Raw genomic sequence first — 24,519 nt, 5'->3', positions numbered from 1 at the left:
CCTGAGGCCGAGGCTGAGGTCGGGCGAGGTTGTGACTCCTCCCGAGGCCGAGGCTAAGGTCAGGCGAGGCGGGGACCTTCTCCTGAGGCCGAGACTGAGGCCGAGGCCTAAGGGCGGGCGAGGCGGAGACCTTCTCCCGAGGCCGAGGCCTGGGGTCGGGCGAGGCGTTGCTCCCTGTTGCGCCCGAGGCTGAACTCGGGAGAGGCCGTGACTTACTGTTGTTAGTCTTACCCTGGTGGTTGGCACATTAGTCGGAATGGGGTGAAAAGTGTTGTTTTCTTGTTAGAACGATCAATAAAGGGGTGAAGTGAATGCGGTCATTTCGACCTTGCTGACTGAGGCGCGTGTGTCAGGATAAGGTGTCAGGTGATCCCCGCATTAAATGCACATGCGATACGGTCGGTGGTAAGGCGATTTGGCCGAGGTTGCTATACGACGAAGTTTGCCCGAGCTTAGCCTCGGGCGAGCCGGGGGTGCGCCCGCTGCCTGAGGAGGCCCTTGGGCGAGGCGTGAATCCGTCTGGGACTACTGTTCTTGTTCGAGGCCGGGCTCAGGCGAGACGAGATCGCGCCCCTTGGTAGATGAGGCTTTAACTTTGAGCTGTGTTTACCAGTCTTTACAGTTTGTTTTAAAGATGTTTTCCAGCCATGCTTAGGAGTATTGGGGGTACCCCTAATTATGGTACCCGACAATTAGTATAGATAAATAGTAGTAGAAGTAGTATTAGTGGAATAATGTAGTAGTAGTTAGTAGTATAGTGTAGTGTAGGCAGTAATGTAATATAGTAATGTAATGTATCGAAAAATGGGAAGAAGACCGGCTCATAATGAGTCGGTCTTTGAGTTTGTGGAAGGACTTCAACTTTTATATAATGAAGAAAACTTCGGCTTGTTCTGTGCATATCTTTTGCCTTTCCATCGTTCCTTTATAGTCGACCGACAGCTTGTATTTGTGCCCAACACAGCCGTTGTTCTCAAAGATAACGCTCGAGTAACGACTTGTAATTGCTGCGTCGTATTTAATTCTGTCTGTATTTACGTAGAGAAAAAACGGCTGAGTTACTGCTGGTGTCTTCAGAGGTAACAACTGAATTATACTAGATTGCATCGATGTTTTAGAGGCAACAACCGAGCTATGTTGGGCCATGCCAGCGTTTTAAAAGTAACAGCCGAGTGGTGCTTGGCGACGTCAACGTTTTTAGAGGTAACAGCCGAGTCATGTTGAGCCACGTCGGCATTTTAGAAATAACAACCGAGTGGTGCTTGGCGACACCGACATTTTAGAGGTAACAGTCGAGTCATGCTGAGCCACGTCGGCGTTTTAGAAATAACAGTCGAGTGGTGTTTGGCGACGTCGGCGTTTTAGAGGTAACAACCGAGTCATATAGAGCCACGTTGGCGTTTTAGAAATAACAGCCGAGTAGTGACTAAGTGCTTTTTAGAAACGGTGTCTGACCCAGGAAAACCCCATTTATATCACGTCGTCGCACGCCTCTGCGTTCCGAGCCCTAGCCTCACTTTTTTGCCTCTGAACATCCTTTGTTTCCCTTTGATTTCGCTTCTGCTCAGTCCACCGACGAGATTGCGATGGCGCCCAAGCGGAAGAACCAGAATTCTGCTGCTGCGGTCATTCCTCCTATCGATCTCAACAGCCAGTTGCCTTTCGCAGGTAATCATATGTTTGTTGTTTCCGAGTCGGATCTTCTCCACCTTGTCGATGTCGGAGTTCTTCCTCCGAAGGAGCTTTGCTCTTGGCGGATTTGTCGTGGGGTTACTGTGCCGACAGAGGATACTCACGAGTCCGTTGTTTACATCCCTTTTCTTATCCGCGGCCTTGCTCTTCCCATTTCTCCCTTCTTTCGCGGTCTCCTTGACTTTAACAATCTGAATCTGACTCACCTGAATCCCAACTCTATTCTGCAAATTTCCGTCTTTGTTCATCTGTGCGAGGCCTACCTTGGAATTCTTCCTCACTTCGGTTTGTGGAAGTATTTGTATCACTATCGTCCTAGGATGGCTGGGGGGGGGCAGCACCAGCTCGTGGGTGGTGCGAGTCTGGAGATGCGCCTTGGGAGGAAAACAGAATACCTTGATATCCCACTTAAGGATAGCATTAAAGGATGGCATTTAGAGTGGTTCATTGTGGAAAACCATGGCAAGTCCCTCCCCCCTCGGTCAGGGAGACAGCCGGATGTTCGCACTCCAAGTTGGATTGAGTCTCCTACAGACTTGGAGATAACAGAAGCCAAGGTTCTGCTTACTGAAATTTGTTTGTTGAAGCAGAGAGGTCTGATCGCTGAAGCCGTGGTTGCAGACTTTGTTTTTAAGAATATTCAGCCACTGAAGGACAGAGCATACCCGGCTTATTTGTACAGTGGTGTCACCAACTCAACCCGGGTTACCAACAAGAGAGTTCCTGCTGTGGATTTGGTGAGCCGATTGGAGATGATCTTGAGAGGCAAAGTATCAAATATTGGTGCTCCTGTTGCATATTCTGCTTGGAATCTGCCACCTTCTAAGTCCTTTTTCAATTTTGTGTCCAATCCTCCTACTGGTGATAGTGGTTTGGGTCTTAGAGTGCGACCCTCTTTTGATGATGTTGAGGTCCTTGTTGCTTAACTTGGTGATCTTCCCAATGATGAGAGGCAAGTTCACTTTGAGATGCCTACGAGTCCAGGTGATGCAGAGATAAGTGCTATGCTGGACATGTTGGCTGGGGATTCTTCTGACTCGGTCCCTGCTGAAACAATGGCTGTTGCAACTATCCTAGAGCTTGAAAAAATCGTGGACACCCGAAAGCCTGAGGGTACTCACCCGAAATGTCTCCGCCAGGTCAGTCATCCAACTGCACCTACCGAGGGGAAGAAGAAGAAAAAAGAGACGGCTTCGGCGAGTGTCGTGTTTGGACCAGGATGCTGGCCCTTCTGCTCCTGCTACTGAAGAAGTACCGGTGGAAATCTTTACTGGAGCTGAACCCAATGAGTGTGACCCTGTTGATGCTGATCCCGATGGGTGTGACCTTGCTGATGCTAAGCCTAATGGGTGTGACCCTGCCAGAGCTGATCCCAATGGGTGTGACCCTGCGTCGTTTATTGTCCATATTGTTGACGAGGACGAAGAAGAAGAAGAGGAAGTCCCATTGATTCGGAAGAACAATCAGCATTACAGAGTCAGTGGGGGGAATAGCGATATTCCTTTTTCAGCTCTGTCTGCTCTTGTTGGCCTGCAAGAATTATCCATAACAAATTTTGATCAGGCTCTCGAGGATGTTGTTCCTGAAGATATGTTGTCAGAGCCAACTGATGGTGATATGATGGACGTCTGCTCTGACACTCCAGATGTGGGATTAGAGGTATCTCGGGCAGCATCTCGTGCATCATCGACCTTTGAAGGCGGTCTTCAGAGCCAAGAGGTTGGTCAAGGTCGCTCAATTCCCATGGAGGTGACTGAGAATCCTTCAGCCTTAGAGGTGGCTGTTGCAGAGAACCCAGTCCTCAAGGGTGGTGCCGGCAGTTGCCCAGCCCCCGAGGGTGTTGCCGGTAATGATCCAGCTCGGGTGGGTAGCGCAAGATGCAACCTAGCCCCCGAGGGTGTTGCCGGTGATGATCCGGCTCTTATGGGCAGTGCGAGCTGCAACCCAGCCCCCAAGGGTGTCCGAGCAAGCTCCCCTTCTCATACCTCCATGGATGTCCACGTCGGGTCTTCTCCACCACACTCTGGTGGCATAATAGCAGCACATGCTTCAAATGAGGGAGTCGCCTTAGAGGTTGGCGCACCGGATGCTAGGGTTCTGATGCCTGCTAGTGGTGTTGAATTAATCCCTAGCGATGTTCTTCATATTTCCGCAGTTGATATTCCTTCGTCGAGCCAACACCTAGCTTCTCGTGACTTGGGATTTCCTTCGTTCTTTTCTAATCTTCAGGTAATTTGGCTTTTTCTGTTCTGGCAATACTCCTGGCAAATTACTGTCTTTGTACTCATTTGTTTTTAATATCAGGCTTTGGTCGACGGGGTGGCTGGTCAATTGAGATCACAAGGTGCCTCTATCCCAGAAGGAGCTCTGTCTCTGACGCAATGGAATTCGTTGCTGCTTCAGAAGCAGGTATCTGATTTGAAAATGTCAAATGTTGGTTAATGTCTTTGTTTCTTCCTTGGCTAATTGATTAGTCTGTTTTTAACTGTGTGTCCTTCTTCGACTGTTTTTTGTTAGATATGGCCCGACAGTACTCTGAACTCGAGGGGAAGTATTCCCAAGGTCAGATTGACCTGGCTCGGGTTTCTGCTTCTTTAGACGATGCCAATTCTTTGAATTCCTCTCTTAGTGCTCAGCTTGACTCTGAAAGGGCGGCTAACGAGGTAAGCTTACTTGACTTTCTCTGCTGCGTTTTTACTGCTTACTGGATACTTGAGAGCTGATTCTTGTCTGTAGGAGGAGAAACGGGTACTTACGGCTTCTCGCGATAACCTTGATAGGTTGTATCGTGACGCTAGCAATTCTCTGACCATCTTGGAGAGGAGCCACCGTTTTAGCACGGCAGATTTGGATCATCACCATCACGAGCTGCAAGTATCCCAAGATGAGGTCTGTCGTTGGTGTTGAGAAACGAGTCAGTTGGTGTTGAGCAAAGACTCAGTCATCAAGGATCTGCGCGCCTCCAAGAGATCTGTCGTCCAGGAGCTAGAAACCGCTCGACTGGCTACCAAGGTTGCCGAAGACAATTCCACCATTCTGAAGGCTCAGCGCGACAAGGCTATGGATAAAGCCATTCGCGCGAGGCGGATCTTGATGAGAAGGCCAGCGTAGTTGTTCCTGATGATATAGTTGCTGATGTCAAAGCTGCTCCTGACTTCTTGAGTCACCCTTCTTCATCGGTTGCTCCTGAGAAAGACATTGCCAAGTAGAAATACTGAATACATTCATGAACTATATGTGTATGTGATCAATGTGCCCGGATATTCGGTTAAAACATGTTCTTGGTACTGAATGCTATTTTTGTTTTCTGTTGTTGGAATTCAACAGTTGTTATGATTGCAGAAGTAAATGCAGTGTGCTGGTTTCGAAGCTTTTTCCTTTTTATGCTAATTGATTAGCTAATGAGGCATAGAGATCGCCCTAAGATGAGTGATCGTAAGCATGTTATACTAGGTCGAGTAGGCGTGAGCATGTTGCACCATCTTAAGTCATTGCCGACTTAAGCCGATTGCTTCGTTAGTAGGGTATAGTGGTCACTCTAAGTTGAGTGAGTCTTTGCTCAACACCAACTGACTCGTTGCGCGCAGATCTCTTGGAGGCGCGCAGATCCTTGATGACTGAGTCTTTGCTCAACACCAACTGACTCGTTGCTCAACACCAACAACAGACCTCATCCTGGGATACTTGCAACTCGTGATGATGATGATCCAAATCTTCCATGGTAAAACGGTGGCTCCTCTCCAAGACGGTCAGAGAATTGCTGGCGTCACGATACAACCTATCAATGTTATCGTGAGAAGCTGCAAGTACTCGTTTCTCCTCCTACAGACAAGAATCAACTCTCAAGTATCCAGTAAGCAGTAAAAACACAGCAGAGAAAGTCAAGTAAGCTTACCTCGTTAGCCGCCCTTTTAGAGTCAAGCTGAGCACTAAGAGAGGAATTCAAAGAATTGACATCGTCTAAAGAAGCAGAAACCCGAGCCAGGTCAATCTGACCTTGGGAATACTTCCCCTCGAGTTCAGAGTACCGTCGGGCCATATCTAACAAAAAACAGTCGAAGAAGGACACACAGTTAAAAACAGACTAATCAATCAGCCAAGGAAGAAACAAAGACACTTACCAGCATTTGACATTTTCAAATCAGATACCTGCTTCTGAAGCAGCAACAGATTCCATTGCGTTAGAGACAGAGCTCCTTCTGGGATAGAGGCACCTTGTGATCTCAATTGACCAACCATCCCGTCGACCAAAGCCTGATATTAAAAACAAATGAGTACAAAGATAGTAATTTGCCAGGAGTATTGCCAGAATAGAAAAAGCCAAATTACCTGAAGATTAGAAAAGAACGAAGGAAATCCCAAGTCACGAGAAGCTAGGTGGTGGCTCGATGAAGGAATATCAATTGGGGCAATCTGAAGAACATCGCCAGGGATTAATTCAACACCACTAGCAGGCATCAGAACCCTAGCATCCGGTGCGCCGACCTCTAAGGCGACTCCCTCATTTGAAGCATGCGCTGCTATTATGCCACCAGAGTGTGGTGGAGAAGACCTGACGTGGACATCCATGGAGGTATGAGAAGGGGAGCTCGCTCAGACACCCTCGGGGGCTGGGTTGCAGCTTGAGCTACCCACCTGAGCTGGATCATTACCGACAACACCCTCGGGGCTGGACAACCACCAGCACCACCCTTGAGGACTGGGTTCTCCGCAACAGCCACCTCTAAGGCTGAAGGATTCTCAGTCACCTCCATGAGAATTGAGCGACCTTGACCTACCTCTTGGCTCCGAAGACCGCCTTCCAAGGTCGATGATGCACGAGATGCTGCCCGGGATACCTCTAATCTCACATCTGGAGTGCCAGAGCAGACGTCCATCATATCACCATCAGTTGGCTCTGACAACATATCTTCAGGAACAACATCCTCGAGAGCCTGATCAAAATTTGTTATGGATAATTCTTGTAGGCCAACAAGAGCAGACAGAGCTGGAGAAGGAATATCGCTATTCCCCCACTGACTCTGTAACGCCGACTGTTCTTTCGAATCAATGGGACTTCCTCTTCTTCTTCTTCGTCCTCGTCAACAATACGGACAATAAACGACGCAGGGTCACACCCATTGGGATCAGCTCTAGCAGGGTCACACCCATTGGGATCAGCTCTGGTAGGGTCACACCCATTAGGGTAAGCATCAGTAGGGTCACACCCATCGGGATCAGCATCAATAGGGTCACACCCATTGGGTTCAGCTCCAGTAAAGATTTCCACCGGTACTTCTTCAGCGGCAGGAGCAGAAGGGCCAGCATCCTGGTCCAAACACGACACTCGTCGAAGCTGTCTCTTCTTCTTCCCCTCGGTAGGTGCAGTTGGATGACTGACCTGGCAGAGACGTTTCGGGCGAGTACCCTCAGGATTTTGGGTGTCCACGGTTTTTTCAAGCTCTGGGATAGTTGCAACAGCCATTGTTTCAGCAGGGATCGAGTCAGAAGAATCCCAAGCCAACATGTCCAGCATAGCACTTATCTCTGCATCACCTAAACTCGGAGGCATCTCGAAGTGAACTTGCCTCTCATCATCGGGAAGATCACCAAGTGAAGCATCTAGGACCTCAACATCTTCGAAAGAGGGTCGCACTTTAAGACCCAAACCACTATCACCAACAGGAGGATTGGACACAAAATTGAAAAAGGACTTAGAAGGTGGCAGATTCCAAGCAGAATATGCAACAGGAGCACCAATATTTGATACTTTGCCTCTCAAGATCATCTCCAGTCGGCTCACCAAATCCACAGCAGGAATCCTCTTGTTGGTAACCCGGGTTGAGTCGGTGACACCACTGTACAAATAAGTCGAGTATGCTCTGTCCTTTAGTGGCTGAATATTCTTAAAAACAAAGTCTGCAACCACAACTTCAGCGGTCAGACCTCTCTCCTTCAACAAACAAATTTCAGTAAGCAGAACCTTGGCTTCTGTTATCTCCAAGTCTGTAGGAGACTCAATCCAACTTGGAGTGCGAACATCCGGTTGTCTCCCTAACCGAGGGGGGAGGGACTTGCCATGGTTTTCCACAATGAACCACTCTAAACGTCATCCTTTGATGCTATCCTTAAGTGGGATATCAAGGTATTCTATTTTCCTCCCACGGCGCATCTCCAGACTCGCACCGCCCACGAGCTGGTGCTGCCCCCCAGCCATCCCAGGACGATAGTGATACAAATACTTCCACAAACCAAAGTGAGGAAGAATTCCAAGGTAGGCCTCGCACAGATGAACAAAGACGGAAATTTGCAGAATAGAGTTGGGATTCAGGTGAGTCAGATTCAGATTGTAAAAGTCAAGGAGACCACGAAAGAAGGGAGAAATGGGAAGAGCAAGGTCGCGGATAAGAAAAGGGATGTAAACAACGAACTCGTGAGTATCCTCTGTCGGGACAGTAACCCCACGACAAATTCGCCAAGAGCAAAGATCCTTCGGAGGAAGAACTCCGACATCGACAAGGTGGAGAAGATCCGACTCGAAAACAACAGACATATGATTACTGCAAAAGGCAACTAGCTGTTGAGATCGATAGGAGGAATGACCGTAGCAGCAGAATTCTGATTCTTCCGCTTGGGCACCATCGCAATCTCGTCGGTGGACTAAGCGGAAGCAAAATCAAAGGGAAACAGAGGATGTTCGGAGGCAAAAAAGTGAGGCTAGGGCTCAGAACATAGAGGCATGCACCGACGTGATATAAATGGGGTTTTTCTGGGTTAGACACCGTTTCAAAAAAGTACTTAGTCACCACTCGGCTGTTATTTCTAAAACGCCGACGTGGCTCGATATGACTCGTCTGTTACCTCTAAAACGCTGACGTCGCCAAGCACCACTCGACCGTTATTTCTAAAATGCCAACGTGGCTCAGCATGACTCGGCTGTTACCTCTAAAACGTCGGCGTCGCCAAGCACCACTCGACTGTTATTTCTAAAACGCCGACGTGGCTCAGCATGACTCGGCTGTTACCTCTAAAAACGTTGTCGTCGCCAAGCACCACTCGGCTATTACTTTTAAAACGCCGGCATGGCCCAGTATAGCTCGGCTGTTGCCTCTAAAACACCGATGCAATCTAGCATAATTCAGTTGTTACCTCTGAAGACACCAGCAGTAACTCAGTCGTTTTTTCTCTACGTAAATGAAGGCAGGATTAAATACGACGCAACAATTACAAGTCGTTACTCGAGCGATATCTCTGAGAACAACGGCTGTGTTGGGCACAAATACAAGCTGTCGATCGACTATAAAGGAACGATGGAAAGGCAAAAGATATGCATAGAATAAGCCAAAGTTTTCTTCATTATATAAAAGGGGAAGTCCTTCCACAAACTCAAAGATCGACTCATTATGAGCCGGTCTTCTTCCCATTTTTCGATACATTACATTACTACATTACATTACTGCCTACACTACACTATACTACTAACTACTACTACATTATTCCACTAATACTACTTCTACTACTATTTATCTATACTAATATTTAAGCCAGTGGCGCTTTGCCACTGACCTTGCTGCTGCCGCTCTTGCCGTCGCCCTTGCCGCCGTCGCCGTCACCATTACCGTTGCCTCCGTCATCGCCGTCGCCCTCGTTATCGCCGTCACCGCCGCTCTCCTCCTCGGACGAATCAGAGGAGTTCTCCTCATCTGAGGAGACCTCTGACTCATCCGAGCCCTCGAGCCCGAAGCGCTCGATGGCCCGGATGTATGTCCACACCTCGGCGGCGATCCCCTGGGAATAGTCTGAGTCATCGGATGATGTCGGGGGAGAGGTGTAGACCGGCGACCCCTCGGACTCAGAGGAAAACTCCTCCTCCAAGTACTCGGAATCACCGAAGTCCTCCGAGGGAGGGCTCGGCTCGCGCTTCCGCTTGTCGCCGGAGTGGTTCGACGAACTTCCGCATTTCTTGCTCTTGCCCATGTTTGAGTAGAAAAGAAGAGAAAAGAGGAGAATAAGCAACAAACGACAGAGAGATGTGTGAAGACGCCAGTGAAGCAAGCGCTCTATTTATAGAGGAAGAAGGCAACCACTCATCTCCTACCACGGTCACCGAACAGTCGCAAATATTCAAGAAGCCATTCAAATTGTTTGGAAACAAGTCAGGCAGCAGACGTCGTTTCACATAACACGACACCCTTTGGGACTGAAGTCAACTGCTTGGACGATATGACTACACCCCGCGGTCACGTCAAGTTACTACTCAGGGGCAGTTTGCTAAACGCTCAGCACACCAAGCCTTCCCTTGCCTACACCCATTGGGGGGGACGTCCAGGAATTTTCAATAGATTTTTCCCAAGCAGTCACATCCATACAGTATACGCAATGAATGTATTAAGAGAGAAGGAAGATATCTATAGAAATCGGAGGAAAGCCAAAATAACTGCTGAAGTACAAGTCTAATCAACAGAAGCATTGAAACACAAAGCAAAATAAAGACCAGCCAAGAGCCATCTATCGGATGTCCAATCTGTCGCCAATCAAATAAATTTCAAACCTAACATGGGCAGACCGTGTTGCTGATCTCTAAAGCATAAACTAACGACAAAATGTTGGTTTCTAAAGCATGAGTCTAAGTCAGAAACAATGACTTCTAAAAAAGCATGGGGTGAAAACCTTTGAGTAGATTATTTTCAGTAATTCACTCAAAGATCGGGGGCTACACCCATTGGGTGCACCTCCGATGCACCCAATGAATCCTAAAACCTCGAGAACAGAACGTTGATCTCTAAAGCATAAGCCAGAGGCAGAAGCACTGATTTCTAAAGATTAAATCAAAAACCGTTGAATAATGTCAAGAGAAGATAACAGAAGATCGTTTTTACCGAGTCACTTAGAGTTAGAAGCAACAACTTGATAGACATATTTCAAAACCGCAAGCTGGACCTGGAATCTTTGGGCTGATTATTTCAAAATCAACACAAAGATTGGGGGCTTGTGGGGGACAAATATTCCTCGGGTCCACTAGAAGGCAAGAAGGCCTCACGAAGGGTCTTGGGCCCATTATTTCGCAAGGCCATCCCTTCGTGGGCTAGGGGAAAAACCTTCATCAGAATGGATCGACATAAGATTGGATCAACTCGGGCCTATGCGGCTCACTGAATTCGAATGTTATTCGCAGCATTGATCCGACTCTCCCACGTAGCGCCCTCAGACGTCGGAACTAAATGAAGATAAGTCAGTAGGATTATAGAAAGATAAGCTTGGTCGGTTCGCTATTACTTAGGCACACGTTGTTATCATATTCATATGTAACGTCCCACGGTCGAGTATATAAGGCCTAGGGGGCACCCCTTCAAGAGGATCTCACTCATTAGCCATTTACTCAGCTCTCTAGCATCCCTCGTACTAGAGAACTCCCCTGTAACCCACCACATAAAAGATTCACACCAGGACATAGGGTATTACGCATCTCAAAGCGACCCGAACCTGTACAAGATTGTCTACTGTCTCTCGTGCATCTGGCACGAACCATCGAGCTACAGTCGGTAACACCGTCCTACTCCAAAAAGCACCTCGAGGGGCAACCCTGGGTGCGCGGTCGGACCCAAAACATCGACAGTGTGGCCTCCATATTTAAACTAGTTCCGCTCCACTTGGACTAGCAATATGGTATTATTGGTTCCACCATTCCCTAGCCATACACATATATGGGCTTTTGAGATTTTCCTGAGATTTAATTGGATTTCTCAATTGGGCCTATCCCATAAATCCTAACAATCCCCCACCAGATCTCAAATGCCCATCTGCAGTTTTTGCCACTATTCACTACTGTTTAATATACTAGTGTTTCAGCAGAGACTGTTAAGTTGAACTTCCGCCTAGAACTCCAAGCTACACCAAACCACAACTTGGACAATGGACTATGCCTTGAATTGCAAGTTTTGTGTGAATGGGTTTCACTGAAAGCCATGACCAATACTTGGCTACCAGTAGTCCCCTTCTCGGGTGGAGCATATACGTCGTACTCCAAGGTCTCTTCATGAGTTTACTAGAGATCACCCAGATCTCATAGACTGCAACGTTAGACAGTCTAACTCATATAGGTGTGTTTTTTCAAGAATGTTCTACGGGACAACATCTTTGCTAATACAAGCCAACAAAACACATTAAGGCACAAAGCCAACCTGCCTTACAACATTTTAGAGTATTGCATCTTTACTTAGAGAGGGTCAAAGGTTACTTTCCTTAGTTAACCAATGGCTTGTTCTTCCGAGGACCTAATTCATGGGATCACCGATCACATAGACTGGGTTTCGACCATGGCAACTTATACGGGTCTCATACCCATCTCTCTCGTTGCGATTTCTATTACATCACGTGGTAGTCCCTTGGTAAAAGGATCTGCCAGATTTTTATCTATTGAAATATAAGTCACACTTATAACTCCGGAGTTTCTCAACTTTCTGACAGACTTCAATCGTCTTTTGACATGTCTTGATTACTTCCCATTATCCTTAGAGCTTGTCACTTTAGCAATCACCGTCTGATTATCACAATTCATAAGGATAGCTGGTCTTGGTTTCTCAACCACCGACAAGTCCATCAAGAGTTCACGCAACCATTCTGCCTCAACGGTTGCTGTGTCAAGTGCAGCTAGCTCGGCTTCCATGGTTGACCTCGTCAAGATGGTCTGCTTGCATGACCTCCATGATACCGCACCTCCACCAATAGTAAAGACATAACCACTGGTGGCATAAAGCTCGTCTGCATCAGATATCCAGTTCGAATCACTATATCCTTCAAGTACTGTATGCTGACCAGAATAGTGAATTCCATAACTCATTGTACCTTGCAAGTAGCGCATAACCCGCTCAAGTGCATGCCAATGATCAGTCCCGGGGTTTGACATGAACCTACTCAATTTGCTCACAGCAAACGAGATATCGGGCCTTGTTGCACCAGCAAGATACATGAGTGAACCGATGATCTGAGAGTATCTCAATTGGTCTAAACCAATTCTCTTGTTCTTTCGCAGTGTCACACTAGGATCATAAGGTGTTGGAGAAGATTTGCAATCAAAGAAGCCAAATCGCTTCAAAACCTTTTCAACATAGTGTGATTGCGAGAGAGTAATCCCACCATCTGCCTTAATCAGCTTGATGTTTAGAATCACATCAGCTTCCCCCAGATCTTTCGTATCAAAACTCTTTGATGGAAAAGACTTGACCTCATTGATCACATCAATGTTTGTGCCAAATATCAATATATCATCAACATATAAGCACAATATAACTCCTTCGCCCCCACCACAGCGATAATATACACACATGTCTGCCTCATCTTTAGTTTTTAGCAAGAATACATAGCAAAATATAGACGCATCATCAATCAATGTCATGAAGTATCTCTTGCCACCTTTTGTCAACACACCGTTCATCTCACAAAGATCAGAATGTATGAGTTCTAGAGGTGCCCGGTGTCTCTCCTCAGCAGCCTTGTGAGGCTTTCGAGGTTGCTTCGACTGCACACAACTATGACACTTAGAACCTTTGACTATGGTGATATTCGGAATTAAACTCATGGTTGAAAGTCGAGACATAGAGCCAAAATTAATATGACACAAACGAGAATGTCAAATACTCGCAAGATCATCAACATTAGCGCAAATATGGTTCACAGACTAAAGAGAAAAGCGGAACAAGCCTCCGCAATCATAGTCTTTACCAATAAATTGTCTAGACTTAGACACAACTAATTTATTGGACTCCAAAACTACCTTGAACCCATCTCTACATGGAAGGGTTCCGCTGACGAGATTCTTGTGTATAGAAGGGACATGTTGCACGTTCTTCAGCCGCATGATCTTTCCTAAAGTAAACTTCAGATCCACCGTGCTAGTGCCATGAATAGAAGCATGTGACCCATTCCCCATTAGGACAAAAGAATCCCGGGCACCCTGATAAGAAGAGAACAAATTAATGTCAGAACACACATGAACATTAGCATCAGTATCAAGCCACCAACTAGGTGATTGAAATACTGAGAAGATGAAAGGTAAATTATCATACCCTTTGTCTTCCTCATTACTAGCGATCACTGTGTTGACATTGCCCTTTTTGCCACGGCGATTCGCTCGATCAGGACAATCCTTGGCAAAATGACCCGTCTCGCCACATGCGAAACATGTCAGTTCAGCTTTGTTCTTCTTCTTCTTGAAGTTGGTAGTTTTATTGGGCTTGTTAGATTTTGTCTTTCCTTTGCCCTTGTTGTGGTTCCTTTGAACCATGTTGGCACTGGAGTGGCCCTCGCCTCCTTTAGGTCCTGTGTCCTTAGCTCGAGCTTTCTCCTCAACATCCAGAGACGCTATCAGATTTTCAACTGATATCTCTTGTCTCTTATGTTTCAGAGATGTGGCGAAGTTCCTCCATGTAGAAGGCAACTTTGCAATAATGCATCCAGCCACAAATCGGCCAGGAAGGACTATCTTAAGGTGGTCGAGCTCCTTGGCTATACACTGTATTTCATGAGCTTGCTCTACAATAGAGCGATTATCAGCCATCTTATAATCATGAAAGCTCTCCATGATATACAGGTCACTGCCAGCATCTGATGCACCATACTTAATAGTAAGTGCATCCCACAACTCTTTCCCGTCTGTGTGCTGAATATTTACATCAACCAGACGGTCAACAAGGGCGCTAAGAACTGCTCCCGTAAAGATAGTATTGGCATGGTCATACTCTTTCTCCTGTTCAGGAGTCAGTGCGCGAGGTTTGCCTTTACTAACATGGAACACATTCATAGCAGTAAGCCATAGCGTGGCCTTGACTTGCCACCTCTTAAAGTGCATACCATTGAACTTTTCTCGCTTCAGCGCGTCGACAAAAGCAGCCATAGAAAAACTAGGAAACTGTCTACAATAAGGTTTTTGGATTGTTGAATAATTAGACAATTTCCAGATTAAATTCTGAATATAAATCATGACCAAATCAGAAGAATTGAAGTAAAAAGTCAAATCAGATGATACGTACTGATCAGACATACTGATAGATGGCGTGGCCGGAATCAGCAGGGTCGACGACGTCAGAAGATCGCGAGCAGTCGCATGAGGACGTTTCCCAAAAACCTTATTCGCCCTCTCTCAGTGCAGGATCTCGAAGGCGAAGGTTCCGGAGACCTGCTCTCCCGATCGCAGATGCACGTCGACGGTCGGGATGAAGAGAACTGAAGGCGGCGCAGCTGTGAACAGAGGCGAAAGCGAACACTGGGATGATCTGGATGCTGGCTGTCAGGCGCCTTTTATAGGGCCGAGTCCGTGAACAGATAGCTATCTTCGATCCGATCTGCACGCAAAAATCTCGCGTTCAGTTTAGATTTTATAGCGATCGGTTAGGATTGTGAACTTAACAGCCAAGCAACCAAAAAATTAAAACCGGCAAAAGAAAACCGCGCTCCCGCAAGGCGAGGGGCCGGGTTTCGGCGGATCATTTACGTGCATGTCGTGCGCCTGCGTCCTTCGCCCCGCCCAGGCGAGTGCGCGCGTGGCTCTCCACACTCTCCCCTCTCATCCATGACTTAGTGGGTTAGTGTGACCCCATATTTAAACTAATTCCACTACACTTGACTAGCAATTTGGTATTATTTGTTACACCATTCGCTAGCCATACATATATATATATAGCCTTTTGAGATTTTCCTAAGATTTAATTGAATTTCTTAATTGGGCCTAGCCCATAAATCCTAACACATTTTAGGGAAAAACAGTTCTCCAACCGTTCACAGCGCAAATGTTCGCCGTCTACCGAGCTCCCTATCCAGCCAGTCTACGACAAGGAAGGAGTCCTCGTCATGCATGGCCACGATGCAACCTGGAGCAAGAAGAAGAAACAGAGACTGCAGCAGCGAGCTGCAAGAGCAGAAGAAGCGCGATGAGCGGCCACCATGTCCGGATAGCGAGCCACGCGGCGGCCGACGAAAATTATTGGGGGCTAGAATCTGAATTTGACTTTGAGCTGAGTTTGCCTTGTTTTACAAGGACAAGTAAAACATGAAGACGACGGGCTGCATGCCTGCATCTGCTTTCCATTCATCTGTACAGACTGCACTAGCAGGATTAATTGGGCTTGTGCTTGTAGACGTAGGAGCGCGCAAAGTAGAGGAAGAGCGCGAGTTCGACGGCGCTGAGCCCCGCCAGCAGCCAGTAGAAGTAGTCGACGTGCGCGCGGTTGAGGTTGTCGGCGAACCAGCTGTCCCCGCCACCGCTGCCGGTGACGCCGTCGATGAGGGAGATGAGCAGACTGCTGATGAATCCCCCGATGCCCATGACGCTGAGGTAGAGCGCCAGCCCCAGGCTGCGGAGCCCGTCGGGCATCTGGTCGTAGAAGAGCTCCTGCAGGCCCACCACGGCCAGCACGTCCGCCACCCCCATCATGGCGTACTGCGGCACGATCCACGCCCAGCTCATGGGCACCGTCGCCGACGGGTCGTCCACCAACCCGTGCTCCCGCGCCATCGCCAGCCGCCGCGCCTCCACCAGCGCGGCCACCGCCACGCCCGCCAGCGACACCGCCATGCCCGCGCCCACGCGCTGCAGCATGCTCAGCCCCGACGGGTTGCCCGTCGCCCACCGCAGCGCCGGCACCACCGCGCGGTCGTAAACAGGCACGAACAGCAGGATGCTCGCGGGGCCCAGCGTCTGCAGCGCCGCCGGAGGCAGCTCAAGGCCGTCCCCGATGTGGCGGTCCAGGGTGCGCCCCTGCTTGTTGAACAGCGTCATAATCTGCGCGTACACCACGCCGTACGCCAGGCTCGCCGCCCAGATGGGCAGCAGGCGCAGCACGCACCGCGCGTCTGCTGCCGCTTCCTCCTCCTCCGAATGCGAGGCGGAGAGGCCTCCTGTTTTGTTGGCGTTGGCGGCCAGGCCGCGTGCCAGGCGGCGGAACGGGGACTTGGCTTCCGGCGTGGGTGCGTACAGGCGGTACGTCGGGGTGCCCAACAGGAAGACGAGGAAGGCGCAGAGCACGATGGCGCAGGGGACGCCGAAGCCGAGCCCCCACCCGACGTACTCCTGGATGTAGCCCACCACGGAGACTGACACGGAGATGCCGATGGCCATGCAGAAGAACCACCAGTTGAATAGGGACCCGCGGGAGGCGCGCTCCCCCTGGTGCTCCGCGTCGAACTGGTCCGCCGCGAAAGCCAGCCCGCACGGCTTGTCGGCGCCCTGCGCGATGGCGATCAGGTACAGGGACACGTAGAAGAAGGCCACCTGCGGCCACCCGGGTTGGCATGACGACGACGAGACGCCATCCTCCCTGCAGGGCATGTGCGACGGCTGCAGCGCCGGCACCGTCGCCGACAGCGTCAGCATACCATAACCCTGCCACCATTAACGATTGTTAGCACATATGCACGCACTGTAATTGTATTATTATATAAGTATTACTCCCGATTAACAGTACTGTTCAGGCAAATCGCTGGACACCAGTAGGGCTGTAATGGCTGTTCGAGCTCGGCTCGCCCATGGCACGAGTTCAAGAATTAGGCTCGACTCGACTCGAAGTTGGTTTGCGAGCTATGTCCTAATTAATATTATTGTATTATAAAATAATTAAAAATATATAAATGTGGAATATAAAATCATCATTCAGTATTATGAGTAATATAAATTACGAAATGTCATAAATTCATCATCAAAAGCTAAGAAACGATCCTATTATCCATAGAATTATCCCATGTCCATTGTTGTTTATAAATTAATTAATTTAGCACAGCTCGCAAGCTTGAACGGTTTGGCTCACTCCTTCGGCGAGCTCAAAAACAGGCTCGGCTCGTGAAACTCGAGCTTTTTTCCAGCCTTAGACACCAGTTCAGCTACAAAATCCTGCCAGATTATTATATAGCATGCGCAGTGGAATTGGATAAGCTCCAGGTGCAGTTCCAAAGCTCCCGTGAACAAATGGTGTCTGTCGATCTACCACGGGAATCGAAAAAACGTAGCTTCACCTAACTCCCCGATCTTTGCACGCGGCTCTCCCCAAAATGCCTCGGGACCTTGGGGCGCTCCCACATAAGTTTCTTTCATAAACCACCATCGTTAGCGCTCCCACGCAAGTTCTTTCATAAACCACCATCGTTCACAAGAATGGCCTAAGACCGGGGGGCCCAAGGTCCCTAGGGACTTCTAATCTAATGGCATGAAGTCTAAGACTCCACAGCGCCATGGCCATGAGGTGATTCTACCGAGAATGATACAAGTCTCGGGCCCTTCGGACCTCAAATGCTACAAAATCCTTAGGAGGAAGAGGATTAAGGGGCTAAAATCCCCTTTCTATTCATTTGAACCTTTCTATTCATTTGAATAGAAAGTGGATTTTAGCCCCCTCAATCATCTTCTCCCGAACATGCCCTAAAGGTCCTCAACCTCGGATAACTTCAACCTCTAGGCTCGAGCCCTTCGGGTCCCAAGACATCCCTTAGGGAGAAAAGACTTAGACTATACTCAGCAGACCATGCAAAACAGTGCTTTACATTGTAGATTGTACTGTTTACATAGTGAAGTTTGAAATAGAAAGTGCGGATATGTAAGAATGATGGAGACAACATTATAGCGGATAAAATATAAAAGGCAATTGCAAGTCAAAGAAATATAGTTGTCCCCCACCAAAGGCATGACAACCCCAAAGATAGGATGCCACGTCAAAAATCTACTCCTAACGGTCTCATAACGCTGGTGCTTCAGATAAGGTTTTCATACATTAAATATGATATGCGTAATTAGAGTCTAACAGACACACTGTCGCCATAACTCAAACATCACACTGCTCGAGACCACTATATCATACATGCATCAATCATGTAGACACGGGCGGAAGCATTAGAGCAAGGTTAATAATATGGCTCATAATGGGTTTTATGATGTCACATATAACCAAATAAAAGTCTAGTCATATAATAAATCTCTCATAATATAAGTTATACATTTAACACTTCTTTCACCTCTTCCTCTCACAAAATGATTTGAATGAAGTTCATGAGCAACCCCACTTTCTGATGGCTACTAGCAAGCAGTCGACTTCTCTTCTCTCTCTATTTCTCTTTCTTCTATGTCACCATAAATTCCATGTGCCATCTCTTGCAGCCCGTCCACGTCACCTTATTATACTTGCTCTTATCAAGTATAGATTGTTTCATTGGTTACCAACTACGTCGTATTTGATGGCGTGGACTCTACTATTCGATAAAAGAACATAACATATCTACACCTACAACAGTATGACTACCACTAAAGTAGGACACAACCTATGCCACGACCGAAGGCATGGTTCTACGTAAGACCACACGACTAGGATAAGATTTATGATTATTGGGTCTTAGTTGACCAAATTCGTGGTACGACTGCTCTTCCTTTGGCCTATAAAGGGGAACAGAGTAACGTTTATGGGGACTTTGTCAGTCTCTCACGAACGCACAATCTCTCTTTAACTTTTAACCTAAAAGACTATGATAAAGGCCACATCACTTCATATGATCTAAGAGAGTGCAACATCTAAGAGTAGGTATAGGTGAACTAGAGATCGATAGACTAGAACTCTCACTACAACCAAGTGGTAAGAGAGCTAGAAAGTTACAATGTTTAGTTGATTATTAAGTTTATAATCTTCTTCAATTTGTGTTCATCATTTCATCGTTCATAATAGGATGCAAATAATTACGCACACGGGAACCTGAACCTATCTAAACTACCCACATGTTGGTACCCGGTTGTATACTGCTCACTTACGTCCTTGTTATTTCCAAATCTCTCATCTTTTTGGTAAATGGTAATATACTTGTTGGAACTTGCTCTCCTGGGCAAGTAGATCCAACGGGAGAGTGGTGAGAGTGAACGCAAGGTTTGACGATGAAAGGCAATAGCTCCGTTAATCTGGCCTCTCAAGGGCACTGTACGGGGGTATTTATAGGTACCCGAGCGTCGAACGTCCCAAGGCAAGGACGGTTATGTCCTCGGGTACCCGGATTATCCCAGAATATTCCCATAAAGGAGGGTTACAGACCGTCATTACAGAAAAGCTATTACAAATGAGGCCCGTAACTTGCCTGTCCACGCGGGGCCCGTTACAGTGGGCTGAATTCCACGTGGGCCTCCGGGCGAGATGAGGGACGCGGGACCGGCGGACTTCGTCGGGGTCTGGCCTTCGTCTTTCGATGGAGAGGACGAAGGGCGACCGCGCCAGCCATCCTGGCCTTCGTCTTGCGATGGAGAGGACGAAGGGTGACCGCGCCAGCCGTCACGCGTTTGTTGGTGTGGCGACGCGACGAAGGCTTCGCGCGAAGGATAACGTCTTCGCCTTCGCTCCAACAATACTTACCTAGTGTCATACTATGATGACAAGGTCTAGCCGGAGATGTAACACATTCATGTCGTTCTTGTTGCCCGTCTTTTGTACTAGTAGCCTTTGTTCTTCTTAAGATATACCAATTTAAAGAAAAAGAAAGATATACCAATTTATTTGTTTCAAACCATAACACGGCGAGAGCGGTCCTAAAAATTTAAATGGGGAATTGTAGGGGTGGATATCGAGCCAGCTCGGCTCGTTATGGCTCGGCTCGTTATAGCTCGTTATTGTAACGAGCCAGCTCGGCTCGGCTCGGCTCGTTATACTAACGAGCTAAACAGTTGGCTCGGCTCGGCTCGTTAGGAAGCTCGAGCCAGCTCATTAGGCTCGCGAGCCACACAACTAAATATAAAGATCTATATACATAAATATATGTATAACCAAAAAATCATATTTTAAGTGTTTAACACTACAAACATGTAGCCATGCAATAATACAAATATTTAAGCACATGGCACATCCACACATGTCCATATCACATATCATAACAATGAGAAAACAAGATTATGAGAGATGAGACGACACCAACGACTAGACAAACTTGTGTTGTGGCTTAGCTCGTTTGGCTCGCGAGCTAGCTCACGAGCTAACCCAAGCTGGCTCATTAGAGGACCGAGCTAGAATGCTAGCTTGGCTCGCTACAAAATTAAAACGAGCCGAGTCGAGCCGAGCTACTAATGAGCCGAGTCAAGCGAGTTATCGAGCCACGAGTATTTCGTCCAGCCCTAGGGAATTGTATGGTTGTCCCTAGTCAGGGTGCAACTCTACTTTTATCCTTATTTTTTAAAGTTTACATGTATACTGCTTCTTTCTTGAAATGAAGAGACAATTTTCCCCTATTGTGTTATCAGAGCTTGAAAAAAGCCATTCATACTTTTCAGGGCCGTTCCTGGCTTTTCAGGGGCCCAATGCAAAATTCGATATAGAGGCCCCATCCACACACAAATATATATAATTATACATATATCACCGAATATTTGACGTATAAAAATTATTATGCACTGTTTTAAAGTTTATAAGATAACAAATATAAAATATAGCAAAAAACACTTACTTGTTATATGATATTATTAAAAATATCTTCTAACATTTTGTGATACAAAGTAATCGCTTATATCATCGAGATCAATCTCATCCAACAACTTTTTTTCGATATATAGAATTGCCAAGCCATTTAACCTCTCTTGAGTTATTGTTGACCATAAATAGTTCATTTTTTTAATTTTAAAAAGCTTCTCTCTACCGAAGCAACCATCATATGTATAGTTTATAATACTCTCTCTATATCGAAATAGAATTTGTTTTGCTTCTTTAGTGGATTTATCATCATCAATATAAACATAAAAATTAAGAGCTAAACCAAATATTATTTTGAAACGGATGAAGTATTCGATAAGTAATTGAGGCATTAGTTTAACAATATAAATGAGACTAGTCGATAACTTGATAGTGCATCGCTTTTTACGTATTTGTGTCTAGAATAGATAGATTTAACAAAAAAAATGCTAACATCCAGTGGCTAGGGGGTCTTCTGTTTTTGGGGGCCCGATGCGGCCGCACCCACGGCACCCCCTCAGGGCCGGCCCTGATACTTTTGCACCGTTGCACTCTTTTTATCATTTTTTGTTGTAACTTATCCACACTTTAATATGAAAGTTTGAAATATAACTGCGACATAAATCTGACCATAAATCTCAAAAAACAATACTTCAACTTTGCATCTAAAAATACTAGCTCGGTTCACAAATATATGGCATTGTTGACCAAAAATTTTACCACTCGTCTCATTAAAAAATTTGTGAGTTATCATTTATTTTGTTGTACTTTGTTTTATCACTTAAAGTAGTTTAAGCGTGGCTTAAAATTTTATATTTTCGAATAAATATTTTGAATACAATAAGTGGTCAAAGATTTAGAAAAAAACTCAACGACATCATATTTGTGAGCTGATGGAGTATTTCAAAATCGATGAAAATAAATTGAATTTGACAATGTTTTAGTTATAATTTTGAAAACATTTTAATTATAACTTAAATAGGCCATGCATACCGATGTACCATTAGGTATGACAGATTTGGCTGAACTTTGTTCCCTTGTGTCTTAAAAAAAGAAGAAAAAAAGGCATGGCATAGTTTTAGAATTATGAGGTCACAAGAATCCGTGTTCCTGATCGTGACACCGCATGTGAGGAGTACATCAGTCGCCTTGATGAAAATGAGGGCATTCAATTGATGAACCGAGAGAAAGACAGGGTACTAGTGATGAAAGAAGGAATGGATGGAGAGGGGACTATTCGCATCTGGTTTGGTGGATGGATGAGGATGAGCGGGCAAACGTGATGGCCGACAACGACTGGCCAAGACCAGTGTGGACTGAAACATATAAAGATATTTTGATTCGACAAAATCGCAATCAATCCGTGGACAGCAGCAGTAATAACGGCACACGGTAGCAGTAAGGTCAGAGTCTTTTCTTTTTCTTTTCTTTTCTTTTTTGTTTGCAGAAAAAAAAAATCGATAGGTACAGTAGTACTAGTAGGAGTGATTGGTTTGAGTTCCGGGTAATATATCGAGGGATCCTTTCCTTATGATACTTATAATTGCGAACGACGTGCGTGTTTAGGTAGAGCTACTGAGCTAGCTGAGCTTGAGACCGGGGAGCAGAGTGCCGTGTTCAGTTACATTGCAGAAGGCGGGTATTATGCAGTGACGATGGAGAAGACGACGGAGAAGCACACCATTCGTTTCATAGAGCAGAATATGAATATAGTAGTAGCAGCAGCAACAGTAATTAAGAGCAGTAGCACAAACAAAAAAAATCAAAAAGACAGACAGGTGATGATTACTAACCAGGACGTAGAGGGTGCAGGCGATGATGACGGATCGGTAGCGGCCCAGGTAGGCGTCGGCGAGGAAGGCGCCGAGCAGGGGCATGATGCAGGCCGTGCCGGACCAGGCGTTGACGGAGGCGGCGGCGGAGGCGTTGGACTGTCGTAGCGGACCAGTCAGGTACGTGATTAGGTTGGCAGAGATGCCGAAGTAGGCGAAGCTACCGGCGATCTCGACGCCTGATTAATTTGGAGGCGGGGCGGGGGATTATTATGGCCGATTGGATATCCAGTTTCAAACAAACAAGAGCAAGCAAATACTGTACCCACGACGAAGAGCGCGGATCTCCATCCCCCGGAGCTTCCGCGGTGCACGGACCGCCCAAGGTAGTCGGAGACGCCGGCGAGAGGATCCTGCTGCTGCTTGCTGGACTGCGAGAGGGGAAGGAGGGGATCGCCGAGGATGGTGTCGCCGCCGCCGTTGGGGTCCATAGCCACGGCCTCGGCGCGCCGCCTAAACGACCTTCCCTTCCCTTTCGTTCGTGGATGGTATTTGGGAGGTTTGGTTGTTATCCCCGTGGTGGTCGTCGTCTACCTCCGATTCCTGCTTTGCTTGCTGTGTTTGCCTTTGTCCGTTTCAGTCTTATTTCAATTTGAGTGACTTGTAGCCAGCCAAGCCAAGCCACCCCCATTCGGAACTTGGCTCGGCTGACAGATCTTTTCGGAAATTGGTGGCACATCTATTTATCCGCTGATGAGTACCACCAGACACGCCTGACCCGCCCAACCGACGCGCACACGTCCAGCTAGCCGTATAGGGATGACAGTGGGTAAGATACCCAGTGGGCACACGAAGCCATACCCATACTCACTAGGAAAAAATTGATCCATACTCATACCCACTACCCATCATGGATACAAAATTACGTCATACCCATACTCATACCCACTACCCATCATGGATACAAAATTACGCCATACCCATACCCACCTTGGGTAGCGGGTACCCATTAACATTACGATAGACATGATCATTTGAATCGCAAAAATAAGTACCTGCATAACAAATGTATCGAACCCAACATAATTTTATCACATGTTCAACAATATTCAACATTAAATGGCAATATCATGCCTCCAAATCACACAAAACATAGCATTGATTCTACAAAATTGTGGACAAAACATAGTCATTTTATATGAGACATATAAATTCGGACCCACGTGTCATATATTAGCGGGTTCCCCATCGGGTAGCGGGTATGGGGCAACAGAGAACATACCCACACCCACCATACCCGATGGGCATAACAAATGACCCAATAAAATACCCATGAGTATCAAAATCCGCCATACCCGTGCCCTAATAGGGTTTTTACCCATCGGGTTTCGGGTTTCGGGTACCCATTGCCATCCCTATAGTCGTCCGAGCCAGCCTGCTGACCGAGCCGCCCCCGCGGCTGGCCCCGAGCCTGCCTAGCCAGCCGATCGAGCCGTCGTGCGCCAGCCCGTTCGATCGAGCCAACCGAAAAATAACTAAAAAATAAAGAATGGCTTAATATTGTATATACTCTAGAATGACAAAAAAACAACAATATCTAAAGAATGACTGAAATCGAAAAATAA

The 24,519-nt window shown here is 46.9% G+C and overlaps 1 protein-coding gene across 1 annotated transcript; it reads right to left on the bottom strand.

Annotated features, from left to right (window-relative positions):
• Positions 1-15,657: 15,657 nt before the first annotated feature.
• LOC100275404 (uncharacterized) lies at positions 15,658-23,517 on the bottom strand. The gene is made up of 3 exons (NM_001348915.1): positions 23,220-23,517; positions 22,916-23,133; positions 15,658-17,047 (listed from the first exon to the last, which is right to left on the bottom strand). Exons 1-3 carry the CDS (start codon positions 23,383-23,385, stop codon positions 15,782-15,784), a joined length of 1,650 nt encoding a protein of 549 aa, NP_001335844.1. The 5' UTR covers positions 23,386-23,517; the 3' UTR covers positions 15,658-15,781.
• Between the last annotated feature and the right edge of the window lie 1,002 nt (positions 23,518-24,519).

Source organism: Zea mays, chromosome 10 (assembly GCF_902167145.1).
Source record: "Zea mays cultivar B73 chromosome 10, Zm-B73-REFERENCE-NAM-5.0, whole genome shotgun sequence".
Lineage (NCBI taxonomy): Eukaryota > Viridiplantae > Streptophyta > Magnoliopsida > Poales > Poaceae > Zea > Zea mays.
Note: the sequence above shows the minus strand (reverse complement) of the source record. Positions and strands in the feature narration are given on the sequence as shown.

Excerpts from the sequence above, each read along its gene's own strand:
- LOC100275404 (NM_001348915.1), bottom strand. The coding sequence starts at position 23,385 with ATGGACCCCAACGGCGGCGGCGACACCATCCTCGGCGATCCCCTCCTT. Across the intron at positions 23,134-23,219 it reads ATCCGCGCTCTTCGTCGTGG|GCGTCGAGATCGCCGGTAGC; the intron begins GTACAGTATTTG and ends CAAATTAATCAG. Across the intron at positions 17,048-22,915 it reads CCTGCACCCTCTACGTCCTG|GGTTATGGTATGCTGACGCT; the intron begins GTTAGTAATCAT and ends TAATGGTGGCAG.